The sequence below is a fragment of the Chiloscyllium punctatum genome, chromosome 15 (assembly GCF_047496795.1).
Source record: "Chiloscyllium punctatum isolate Juve2018m chromosome 15, sChiPun1.3, whole genome shotgun sequence".
Lineage (NCBI taxonomy): Eukaryota > Metazoa > Chordata > Chondrichthyes > Orectolobiformes > Hemiscylliidae > Chiloscyllium > Chiloscyllium punctatum.
Genome location: NC_092753.1, coordinates 10267057 through 10282056, shown reverse-complemented (window position 1 = coordinate 10282056; position 15000 = coordinate 10267057). Strand labels below are relative to the sequence as shown.

Here is a 15000-nt window from a genome sequence, read left to right as displayed (position 1 = left end):
TTACTACCTCAATGGAATCAATTTAGGAAAAGGGGCTGTTCAGAGAGATCTGGGTGTTCTTGTCCACCAGTCAATGAAGGCAAGCATGCAGGTACAGCAGGTCGTGAAGAAGGCTAATAGCATGCTGGCCTTCATAACAAGAGGGATTGAGTATAGAAGCAAAGAGGTGCTTCTGCAGCTGTACAGGGCCCTGGTGAGACCACACCTGGAGTACTGTGTGCAGTTCTGGTCTCCAAATTTGAGGAAAGACATTCTGGCTATTGAGGGAGTGCAGCGTAGGTTCACGAGGTCAATTCCTGGAATGGCAGGATTACCTTACACTGAAAGACTAGAGCGACTGGGCTTGGATACCCTTGAGTTTAGAAGACTGAGAGGGGATCTGATTGAAACGTATAGGATTATGAAAGGATTGGACACTCTGGCAGGAGGGAACATATTTCCGTTGATGGGGGAGTGCCGAACCAGAGGACACAACTTAAAAATACGGGGTAGACCATTTAGGACAGAGATGAGGAGAAACTACTTCACCCAGAGAGTGGTGGCTGTGTGGAATGCTCTGCCCCAGGGGGCAGTGGAGGCCCAGTCTCTGGATTCATTTAAGAAAGAATTGGATAGAGCTCTTAAAGATAGTGGAGTCAAGGGTTATGGAGATAAGGCTGGAACTGGATACTGATTGGGAATGATCAGCCATGATCATATTGAATGGTGGTGCAGGCTCGAAGGGCTGAATGGCCTACTCCTGCACCTATTGTCTATTGTCTGAGAGAGGGTTAATGAGAGAGAGTTAGTGAGAGAGAGTGAGTGAGAGAGAGAGTTAGTGAGTTAGCGAGAGAATGAGTGAGAGAGAGAGCACAAGACAGAGCAAAAATGAGCATGCGAGACAGCAAACAAGTGAGTGAGAGAGCACAAGGCAGAGTGAGAGAAAGCATGAGAGAGCGAGAGTGAGAGTGAGGGGGAGAGGGAGAGGGAGAGGGAGAGGGAGAGAGAAAATGAGAATGAGAGTGAGTGAAAGAGTGAGACAGAATTCCAAAGTTTGGTGTTAGGCAGCTGAAGGTCTGGTTGTTGAGGGGTGGAGGGTTAAAATCAGTCATCGCCCGCAACGCTGAAGTGAGAGAGCAGAGAAAGCTCAGAGAGAGAGAGAGCTGGAGCGGGGGAGGGGGAGGGGGAGGGGGAGGGTGGAAGGGAACAGCGCGGGGACTGGATGCCAGTCGAGGATGAGGCGGTGATGGTGGATCTGAAGTCAGTGTAGACCAGAAGGTGCAGGGGGCCAGGGCGATTCAGACTCAGACTGAGTGACAATACCAGCACCCCCCGTCCCCGTACCCCGTCCTCCTCCCCCCAGCCTGTCCTTACCCTGTACGGGTGTGCCTGGCCCGATCGGAGGGGGCCCCTGTGACGATGCCGGGGTGACGACCCCCACTCCGTGCTGAACCCCCGGTGTTGCCATGACGGCAGAGGTTGCCACTGAAGGTTGCTGCATGTTGGCACTGGGTGTCTTGGGTAAGATGGCAGCTGGCAGGGCGGTGCTGGTCGCGGAGGGGGAGGCCGTGTAGACCAGGTTTGGGGTCGTCGTGGCAATGCTGCCAGAGGCGGGTGAGGGGTAGATGGCGGTAATGAGGTGCCCAGACGGTGTGGGCTGTAGCTGAGGGCCGGAGAGCTGGGGGGAGCCAACCTGCCCAGTGGTCAGCAATGGAGCCTGACCTAGGAGAAGGAAGGGCAGCAGTTAGCACAGGGACAGGAAACAACCCCCACACTCACCAACCCCACCGCACACACACACACAGGGACAGGAAACAACCCCCACACTCACTAACCCCACCGCACACACACACACAGGGACAGGAAACAACCCCCACACTCACCAACCCCACCGCACACACACACACAGGGACAGGAAACAACCCCCACACTCACCAACCCCATCGCACACACACACTCAGGGACAGGAAACAACCCCCACACTCACCAATCCCACCGCACACACACACACAGGGACAGGAAACAACCCCCACACTCACCAACCCCACCGCACACACACACAGGGACAGGAAACAACCCCCACACTCACCAACCCCACCGCACACACACACAGGGACAGGAAACAACCCCCAAACTCACCAACCCCACCGCACACACACACAGGGACAGGAAACAACCCCCACACTCACCAACCCCACCGCACACACACACAGGGACAGGAAACAACCCCCACACTCACCAACCCCACCGCACACACACACAGGGACAGGAAACAACCCCCACACTCACCAACCCCACCACACACACACACAGGAAACAACCCCCACACTCACCAACCCCACCACACTCACACACAGGGACAGGAAACAACCCCCACACTCACCAACCCCACCGCACACACACACACACAGGAAACAACCCCCACACTCACCAACCCCACCGCACACACACACAGGGACAGGAAACAACGCCCACACTCACCAACACCACCACACACACACAGGGACAGGAAACAACGCCCACACTCACCAACACCACCGCACACACACACACACAGGGACAGGAAACAACCCCCACACTCACCAACCCCACCACACACACACACAGGAAACAACCCCCACACTCACCAACCCCACCGCACACACACACAGGAAACAACCCCCACACTCACCAACCCCACCGCACACACACACACAATGACAGGAAACAACCCCCACACTCACCATCCCACCGCACACACACACAGGGACAGGAAACAACCCCCACACTCACCAACCCCATCGCACACACACACACAGGGACAGGAAACAACCCCCACACTCACCAACCCCATCGCACACACACACAGGGACAGGAAACAACCCCCACACTCACCAACCCCAACGCACACACACACACAGGGACAGGAAACAACCCCCACACTCACCAACCCCACCACACACACACACAGGAAACAACCCCCACACTCACCAACCCCACCGCACACACACACACACAGGAAACAACCCCCACACTCACCAACCCAACCGCACACACACACAGGGACAGGAAACAACCCCCACACTCACTAACCCCACCGCACACACACAGACAGGAAACAACCCCCACACTCACCAACCCCACCGCACACACACACACAGGGACAGGAAACAACCCCCACACTCACCAACCCCACCGCACACACACACACAGGGACAGGAAACAACCCCCACACTCACCAACCCCACCGCACACACACACACAGGGACAGGAAACAACCCCCACACTCACCAACCCCACCGCACACACACACAGGGACAGGAATCAACCCCCACACTCACCAACCCCACCGCACACACACACAGGGACAGGAAACAACCCCCACACTCACCAACCCCACCGCACACACACACACACAGGAAACAACCCCCACACTCACCAACCCAACCGCACACACACACAGGGACAGGAAACAACCCCCACACTCACTAACCCCACCGCACACACACAGACAGGAAACAACCCCCACACTCACCAACCCCACCGCACACACACACAGGGACAGGAAACAACCCCCACACTCACCAACCCCACCGCACACACACACAGGGACAGGAAACAACCCCCACACTCACCAACCCCACCGCACACACACACAGGGACAGGAAACAACCCCCACACTCACCAACCCCACCGCACACACACACACAGGGACAGGAAACAACCCCCACACTCACCAACCCCACCGCACACACACAGGGACAGGAAACAACCCCCAAACTCACCAACCCCACCGCACACACACACACAGGGACAGGAAACAACCCCCACACTCACCAACCCCACCGCACACACACACAGGGACAGGAAACAACCCCCACACACACCAACCCCACCGCACACACACACAGGGACAGGAAACAACCCCCACACTCACCAACCCCACCGCACACACACACACAGGGACAGGAAACAACCCCCACACTCACCAACCCCACCGCACACACACACACACACAGGGACAGGAAACAACCCCCACACTCACCAACCCCACCGCACACACACACAGGAAACAACCCCCACACTCACCAACCCCACCGCACACACACAGGGACAGGAAACAACCCCCACACTCACCAACCCCACCGCACACACACAGGGACAGGAAACAACCCCCACACTCACCAACCCCACCGCACACACACACACAGGGACAGGAAACAACCCCCACACTCACCAACCCCACCGCGCACACACACAGGGACAGGAAACAACCGCCACACTCACCAACCCCACCGCACACACACACACACAGGAAACAACCCCCACACTCACCAACCCCACCGCACACACACACACACAGGAAACAACCCCCACACTCACCAACCCCACCGCACACACACACACACAGGAAACAACCCCCACACTCACCAACCCCACCGCGCACACACACAGGGACAGGAAACAACCGCCACACTCACCAACCCCACCGCACACACACACAGGAAACAACCCCCACACTCACCAACCCCACCGCACACACACACAGGGACAGGAAACAACCCCCACACTCACCAACCACACCGCACACACACACAGGAAACAACCCCCACACTCACCAACCCCACCGCACACACACACACAGGAAACAACGCCCACACTCACCAACCACACCGCACACACACAGGGACAGTAAACAACGCCCACACTCACCAACCCCACCGCACACACACACAGGAAACAACCCCCACACTCACCAACCCCACCGCGCACACACACAGGGACAGGAAACAACGCCCACACTCACCAATCCCACCGCACACACACACACAGGAAACAACCCCCACACTCACCAACCCCACCGCACACACACACAGGAAACAACCCCCACACTCACCAACCCCACTGCACACACACACACAGGAAACAACTCCCACACTCACCAACCCCACGGCACACACACACACAGGAAACAACCCCCATACTCACCAACCCCACCGCACACACACACACACACAGGGAACAACCCCCACACTCACCAACCCCACCGCACACACACAGGAAACAACCCCCACACTCACCAACCCCACCGCACACACACACAGGGACAGGAAACAACCCCCACACTCACCAACCCCACCACACACACACACAGGAAACAACCCCCACACTCACCAACCCCACCGCACACACACACAGGAAACAACCCCCACACTCACCAACCCCACCACACACACACACAGGAAACAACCCCCACACTCACAGGAAACAACCCCCACACTCACCAACCCCACCGCACACACACACAGGAAACAACCCCCACACACACCAACCCCACCGCGCACACACAGGGACAGGAAACAACCCCCACACTCACCAACCACACCGCACACACACACACAGGGACAGGAAACAACCCCCACACTCACCAACCCCACCGCACACACACACAGGGACAGGAAACAACCCCCACACTCACCAACCCCACCACGCACACACACAGGGACAGGAAACAACCCCCACACTCACCAACCCCACCGCACACACACACACACAGGGACAGGAAACAACCGCCACACTCACCAACCCTACCGCACACACACACAGGAAACAACCCCCACACTCACCAACCCCACCGCACACACACACAGGAAACAACCCCCACACTCACCAACCCCACCGCACACACACACAGGAAACAACCCCCACACTCACCAACCCCACCGCACACACACACACAGGAAACAACCCCCACACTCACCAACCCCACTGCGCACACACACAGGGCCAGGAAACAACCCCCACACTCACCAACCCCACCGCACACACACACAGGAAACAACCCCCACACTCACCAACCCCACCGCACACACACACAGGAAACAACCCCCACACTCACCAACCCCACCGCACACACACACACACACACACACACACACACACACACACAGGAAACAACCCCCACACTCACCAACCCCACCGCACACACACACACACAGGAAACAACCCCCACACTCACCAACCCCACCGCACACACACAGGAAACAACACCCACACTCACCAACCCCACCGCACACACACACAGGAAACAACCCCCACACCCACCAACCCCACCGCGCACACACACAGGGACAGAAAACAACCCCCACACTCACCAACCCCACCGCACACACACACACAGGGACAGGAAACAACCGCCACACTCACCAACCCCACCGCACACACACAGGAAACAACCCCCACACTCACCAACCCCACCGCACACACACACAGAGGAAACAACCCCCACACTCACCAACCCCACCGCACACACACACACACAGGGAACAACCCCCACACTCACCAACCCCACCGCACACACACACACACAGGGAACAACCCCCACACTCACCAACCCCACCGCACACACACACACAGGAAACAACCCCCACACTCACCAACCCCACCGCACACACACACACAGGAAACAACCCCCACACTCACCAACCCCACCGCACACACACACACAGGAAACAACCCCCACACTCACCAACCCCACCGCACACACACACACACAGGAAACAACCCCCACACTCACCAACCCCACCGCACACACAGGAAACAACCCCAACACTCACCAACCCCACCGCACACACACACACACACAGGAAACAACCCCCACACTCACCAACCCCACCGCACACACACACAGGGACAGGAAACAACCCCCACACTCACCAACCCCACCGCACACACACACAGGGACAGGAAACAACCCCCACACTCACCAACCCCACCACACACACACACAGGAAACAACCCCCACACTCACCAACCCCACCACACACACACACACACAGGAAACAACCCCCACACTCACCAACCCCACCGCACACACAGGAAACAACCCCCACACTCACCAACCCCACCACACACACACACAGGAAACAACCCCCACACTCACCAACCCCACCGCACACACACACAGGAAACAACCCCCACACTCACCAACCCCACCGCACACACACACACAGGAAACAACCCCCACGCTCACCAACCCAACTGCACACACACACACAGGAAACAACCCCCACACTCACCAACCCCACCGCACACACACACAGGAAACAACCCCCACGCTCACCAACCCCACCGCACACACACATACAGGAAACAACTCCCACACTCACCAACCCCACGGCACACACACACACAGGGAACAACCCCCACACTCACCAACCCCACCGCACACACACAGGAAACAACCCCCACACTCACCAACCCCACCGCACACACACACACAGTAAATAACCCCCACACTCACCAACCCCACCGCACACACACACACACACAGGAAACAACCCCCACACTCACCAACCCCACCGCACACACACACAGGGACAGGAAACAACCCCCACACTCACCAACCCCACCACACACACACACAGGAAACAACCCCCACACTCACCAACCCCACCGCACACACACACAGGAAACAACCCCCACACTCACCAACCCCACCGCACACACACACACACAGGAAACAACCCCCACACTCTCCAACCCCACCGCACACACACAGGAAACAACCCCCACACTCACCAACCCCACCGCACACACACACAGGAAACAACCCCCACACTCACCAACCCCACCGCACACACACACACAGGAAACAACCCCCACACTCACCAACCCCACCGCACACACACACAGGAAACAACCCCCACACTCACCAACCCCACCGCACACACACACACACAGGAAACAACCCCCACACTCACCAACCCCACCGCACACACACACACACAGGGACAGGAAACAACCCCCACACTCACCAACCCCACCGCACACACACACACAGGGACAGGAAACAACCCCCACACTCACCATCCCCACCGCACACACACACAGGGACAGGAAACAACCCCCACACTCACCAATCCCACTGCGCACACACACAGGGACAGGAAACAACCCCCACACTCACCAACCCCACCGCACACACACACACACACACACACACAGGGACAGGAAACAACCCCCACACTCACCATCCCACCGCACACACACACAGGGACAGGAAACAACCCCCACACTCACCAACCCCACCGCACACACACACACAGGGACAGGAAACAACCCCCACACTCACCAACCCCACCGCACACACACACAGGGACAGGAAACAACCCCCACACTCACCATCCCCACCGCACACACACACACACAGGGACAGGAAACAACCCCCACACTCACCAACCCCACCGCACACACACACACAGGGACAGGAAACAACCCCCACACTCACCACCCCCACCGCACACACACAGAGGGACAGACAGACACACACACACACGGACAGGCTCACACACACACACACACACAGGGACAGGCATACACACAGGGACTGACACACACACACACACACAGACATGGACAGACAGACACACACACATACCGACGACACACACACACACAGGGACAGGCACACACACACGCGCACACACAGGAACAGGCACACACACACACAGGGACAGACACACACACACACACAGGGACAGACACACATACACACACAGGGACAGACACACATACACATACACACACACACACACAGGGACAGACACACACACACACACACGGACAGGCAAACACACACGTGCACACACAGGGACAGACAGACACACACACACGGACAGGCGCGCACACACACACAGGGACAGGCAAACACACACGTGCACACACAGGGACAGACACACACGCGCACACACAGGGACAGACACACACACATGCGCACACAGGGACAGGCACACACACAAGGACAGGCAAACACATACACACATAGGGACAGGCAAACACACACACACACACACAGACAGGCACACACACCACACAGGGACAGACACACACAAACAAGGTCAGGCAAACACACACGGACAGGCATGCGCGCACACACCACACAGGGACAGGCAAACACACACACGGACAGGCAAACACACATACACAGACAGACACACACAGGGACAGGCAAACATCTACTGACACACGCCGGGACAGGCAAGCACACAGAAACTCACACAGACAGACAAACACACTCAGGCAAACATCGCCATTCACACACAGGCAAAGGCAAATGTGCATGCATAGTCACAAACAGGCAAACACAGTCAGAAACACACACAGAGAGACAGGCAAACACGCTTGGATACACACACAGGGACGGGCAAACACGCTTGGATACACACACAGGGACGGGCAAACACGCTCGGACACACACACAGGTAAACATGCTCCGATACACACACACACACACACACACAGGGACAGGCAAACAAGCTTGGACACACACACAGGTAAACATGCTCCGATACACACACACAGGGACAGGCAAACACGCTCAGGTACACACACACAGGGACAGGCAAACACGCTCGGATACACACACACTCAGAGGTAAACACACATGGACACACACAAAGGGACAGGAAAACATCTTCGGATACAGGGACAGGCAAACACGCTCAGATACAAACACAGGGACAGGCAAACACGCTCAGATACAAACACAGGGACAGGCAAACACGCTCAGACACACACACAAAGGGACAGGCAAACACGCTCGGATACACACACACACACAGGAACAGGCAAACACACTCAGATACACACACAGGGACAGGCAAACACGCTCAGATACACACACACACACACAGGGACAGGCAAACACGCTCAGACACACACACAGGGACAGGCAAACACGCTCAGACACACACATACAGGGATAGGCAAACACGCACAGACACACACACACAGGGACAGGTAAACACGCTCGGATACACACATACAGGGACAGGCAAGCACACTCGGATACACACAGGGTCAGGCAAACACACTCGGACACACACAAAGGGACAGGTAAACACGCTCACATACACACACACACACAGGGACAGGCAAACACACTCGGATACACACACACACACACACAGGAACAGGCAAAAACACTCGGACACACACAGGGGGACAGGCAAATACGCTCAGATACACACACGGGGACAGGCAAACACGCTCAGATACACACACACACCTGGACAGGCAAACACGCTCGGATACACACACACACACACACACAACAGGCAAACACACTCAGATACACACACAGGGACAGGCAAACATGCTCAGATACACACATACAGGGACAGGAAAACATGCTCGGATACACACATAGGGACAGGCAAACACACTTGGATATACACACAGGGACAGGCAAACACGCTCAGACACACACATAAAGGGATAGGCAAACACGCACAGACACACACACACAGGGACAGGTAAACACGCTCGGATACACACAGGGTCAGGCAAACACACTCGGACACACACAAAGGGACAGGTAAACATGCTCGGATACAGGGACAGGCAAACACACTCAGATATACACAGAGGGACAGGCAAATACGCTCAGATACACACACAGGGACAGGCAAACACGCTCAGACACACACACACACACACCTGGACAGGCAAACACGCTCGGATACACACACACACACACACACAGGAACAGGCAAACACACTCGGATACACACACAGGGACAGGCAAACATGCTCAGATACACACACAGGGACTTGCAAACACGCTCAGACACACACATACAGGGACAGGAAAACATGCTCGGATACACACATAGGGACAGGCAAACACGCTCGGATACACACACACAGGGACAGGCAAACACGCTCGGATACACACACACAGGGACAGGCAAACACGTTCGGATATACACAAAGGGACAGGTAAACACGCTCGGATACACACACACACAAGGACATGCAAACATGCTCGGACACACACAAAGGGACAGGTAAATACGCTCAGATACACACACAGGGACAAGCAAACACACTTGGATACACACACGCAGGGACAGGTAAACACGCTCGGATACACACATACAGGGACAGGCAAGCACACTCGGACACACACAAAGGGACAGGTAAACATGCTCGGATACACACACACAGGGACAGGCAAACACGCACACAGGCACAGGCAAACACGCTCGGATACACACACACAGGGACCGGCAAGCACGCTCGTACACACACACAGGGACAGGGAAACACGCTTGGATACACACAGAGGGACAGGCAAACATGCTTGGATACACACAGAGGGACAGGCAAATACGCTTGGATACACACACAGGGACAGGCAAACATGCTCAGACACACACACAGGGACAGGAAAACACGCTCAGACACACACACACAGGGACAGGAAAACACACTTGGATACACACAGAGGGACAGGCAAACATGCTTGGATACACACAGAGGGACAGGCAAATACGCTTGGATACACACACAGGGACAGGCAAACACGCTCAGACACACACACACACAGGGACAGGCAAACACGCTCAGACACACACACACAGGGACAGGCAAACACACTTGGATACACACACACAGAGGGACAGGGAATCATGCTCGGATACACACACAGGGACAGGCAGACACGCTCAGACACACACACACAGGGACAGGCAAATACGCTCGGATACACACAAACAGGGACGGGCAAACACACTCGGATACACACACAGGGACAGGTAAACACACTTGGATACACACACACAGGGACAGGTAAACACACTCGGATACACACACACAGGGACAGGTAAACACACTCGGATACACACACACAGGGACAGGTAAACACACTCGGATACACACAGAGGGACAGGTAAACACACTCGGATACACACTCACAGGGACAAGTAAACACACTCGGATACACACAGAGGGACAGGTAAACACACTCGGATACACACACACAGGGACAGGTAAACACACTTGGATACACACACACAGGGACAAGTAAACACACTCGGATACACACAGAGGGACAGGTAAACACACTCGGATACACACTCACAGGGACAAGTAAACACACTCGGATACACACAGAGGGACAGGTAAACACACTCGGATACACACACACAGGGACAGGTAAACACACTCGGATACACACACACAGGGGCAGGTAAACACACTCGGATACACACACACAGGGACAGGTAAACACACTCGGATACACACACACAGGCACAGGTAAACACACTCGGATACACTCGCACAGGGACAGGTAAACACACTCGGATACACACACACAGGGACAGGTAAACACACTCGGATACACACACACAGGGACAGGTAAACACACTCGGATACACACACAGGGACAGGTAAACACACTCGGATACACACACACAGGGACAGGTAAACACACTCGGATACACACACACAGGGACAGGTAAACACACTCGGATACACACACACAGGGACAGGTAAACACACTCGGAAACACACACACACAGGGACAGGTAAACACACTCGGATACACACAGAGGGACAGGTAAACACACTCGGATACACACACACAGGCACAGGTAAACACACTCGGATACACACACACAGGGACAGGTAAACACACTCGGATACACACACAGGGACAGGTAAACACACTCGGATACACACACAGGGACAGGTAAACACACTCGGATACACACACACAGGGACAGGTAAACACACTCGGATACACACACACAGGGACAGGTAAACACACTCGGATACACACACACAGGGACAGGTAAACACACTCGGAAACACACACACACAGGGACAGGTAAACACACTCGGATACACACAGAGGGACAGGTAAACACAATCGGATACACACACACAGGGACAGGTAAACACACTCGGATACACACACACAGGGACAGGTAAACACACTCGGATACACACTCACAGGGACAAGTAAACACACTCGGATACACACAGAGGGACAGGTAAACACACTCGGATACACACACACAGGGACAGGTAAACACACTCGGATACACACACACAGGGGCAGGTAAACACACTCGGATACACACACACAGGGACAGGTAAACACACTCGGATACACACACACAGGGACAGGTAAACACACTCGGATACACACACACAGAGGGACAGGTAAACACACTCGGATACACACACACAGGGACAGGTAAACACACTCGGATACACACACACACAGAGGGACAGGTAAACACACTCGGATACACACACACAGGGACAGGTAAACACACTCGGATACACACACACAGGGACAGGTAAACACACTCGGATACACACAGAGGGACAGGTAAACACACTCGGATACACACTCACACACAGAGGGACAGGTAAACACACTCGGATACACACACACAGGGACAGGTAAACACACTCGGACACACACACACAGGGACAGGTAAACACACTCGGATACACACAGAGGGACAGGTAAACACACTCGGATACACACACACAGGGACAGGTATACACACTCGGATACACACACAGGGACAGGTAAGCACACTCGGATACACACACACAGAGGGACAGGTAACCACACTCGGATACACACACACAGGGACAGGTAAACACACTCTGATACACACACACAGGGACAGGTAAACACACTCGGATACACGCACACAGGGACAGGTAAACACACTCTGATACACACACACAGGGGCAGGTAAACACACTCGGATACAGACACACAGGGGCAGGTAAACACACTCGGATACACACACACAGGGGCAGGTAAACACACTCGGATACACACACACAGGGACAGGTAAACACACTCGGATACACACACACAGGGACAGGTAAACACACTCGGATACACACACACAGGGACAGGTAAACACACTCGGATACACACACACAGGGACAGGTAAACAATCAGTGCCTTGTCCCTGGGCAGAGCAGAGGGGGGCCTCAGACAGTACCCTACCTGTGATAAGGGGCTGGAGCACTGTCCTGCCGTCAGGGGCGATGGCGGTGAATCCGAGTGCCACGGGCTGTTGTCGGTATGTGGTGCAGGTCCCGGTGTGGACAGAGGAGGCTGAGCTGACCAGGGGGATAGAGGAATGCACCCCGCCAGTAGATGGGATGTACGTGATCCTGGCAGGAGAGAATAAACACACAGGTGAGCAGGGACCGCAGGATCTCCGACACACCGACCAGCAACCACAGGCAGCGCTGTCACCCAGGGAGAGCTGTTTGAAGGGGACACAGGGATAAGGACAACAAACCTGCCTTCATAGGTAAAGGGCACAGTTACAGGACATCATCGCGAGGGGCAAATATACCATCACAAACAGAAACCTCCAATAGGACAACCAGAGTGTACACTCCCCTCAGCACTGACTCTCCGACAGTGCGGCACTCCCTCAGCACTGACCCTCCCACAGTGCGGCACTCCCTCAGCACTGACCGTCCGACAGTGCGGCACTCCCTCAGCACTGACCCTCCCACAGTGCGGCACTCCCTCAGCACTGACCCTCCGACAGTGCGGCACTCCCTCAGCACTGACCCTCCCACAGTGCGACACTCCCTCAGCACTGACCCTCCCACAGTGCGACACTCCCTCAGCACTGACCCTCCGACAGTGCGGCACCTCCCTCAGCACTGACCCTCCCACAGTGCGGCACTCCCTCAGCACTGACCCTCCGACAGTGCGGCACTCCCTCAGCACTGACCCTCCGACAGTGCCCACTCCCTCAGCACTGACCCTCCCACAGTGCGGCACTCCCTCAGCACTGACCCTCCCACAGTGCGGCACTCCTTCAGCACTGACCCTCCCACAGTGCGGCACTCCCTCAGCACTGACCCTCCCACAGTGCGGCACTCCCTCAGCACTGACCCTCCCACAGTGCGGCGCTCCCTCAGCACTGACCCTCCCACAGTGCGGCGCTGCCTCAGCACTGACCCTCCCACAGTGCGGTGCTCCCTCAGCACTGACCCTCCCACAGTGCGGTGCTCCCTCAGCACTGACCCTCTGACAGTGCCCACTCCCTAAGCACTGACCCTCCCACAGTGCGGCACTCCCTCAGCACTGACCCTCTCACAGTGCGGCACTCCCTCAGCACTGACCCTCTCACAGTGCGGCACTCCTCAGCACTGACCCTCCCACAGTGCGGCACTCCCTCAGCACTGACCCTCCCA

The 15000-nt window shown here is 55.9% G+C and overlaps 2 protein-coding genes across 2 annotated transcripts in view; one reads left to right on the top strand and one right to left on the bottom strand.

The window, feature by feature from the left end:
* Window positions 1-15000, top strand: part of cog3 (component of oligomeric golgi complex 3) — a 522289-nt gene that overhangs the window by 446738 nt on the left and 60551 nt on the right. The window lies entirely within an intron of this gene.
* Window positions 1-15000, bottom strand: part of LOC140485885 (protein capicua homolog) — a 37485-nt gene that overhangs the window by 16766 nt on the left and 5719 nt on the right. The window contains exons 2-3 of the mRNA XM_072584335.1: window positions 13787-13956; window positions 1354-1701 (exon numbers count right to left, since the gene is read on the bottom strand). Of these exons, the coding sequence (XP_072440436.1) occupies window positions 1354-1701; window positions 13787-13956 (518 nt within the window). The remainder of the gene's footprint in view (window positions 1-1353; window positions 1702-13786; window positions 13957-15000) is intronic.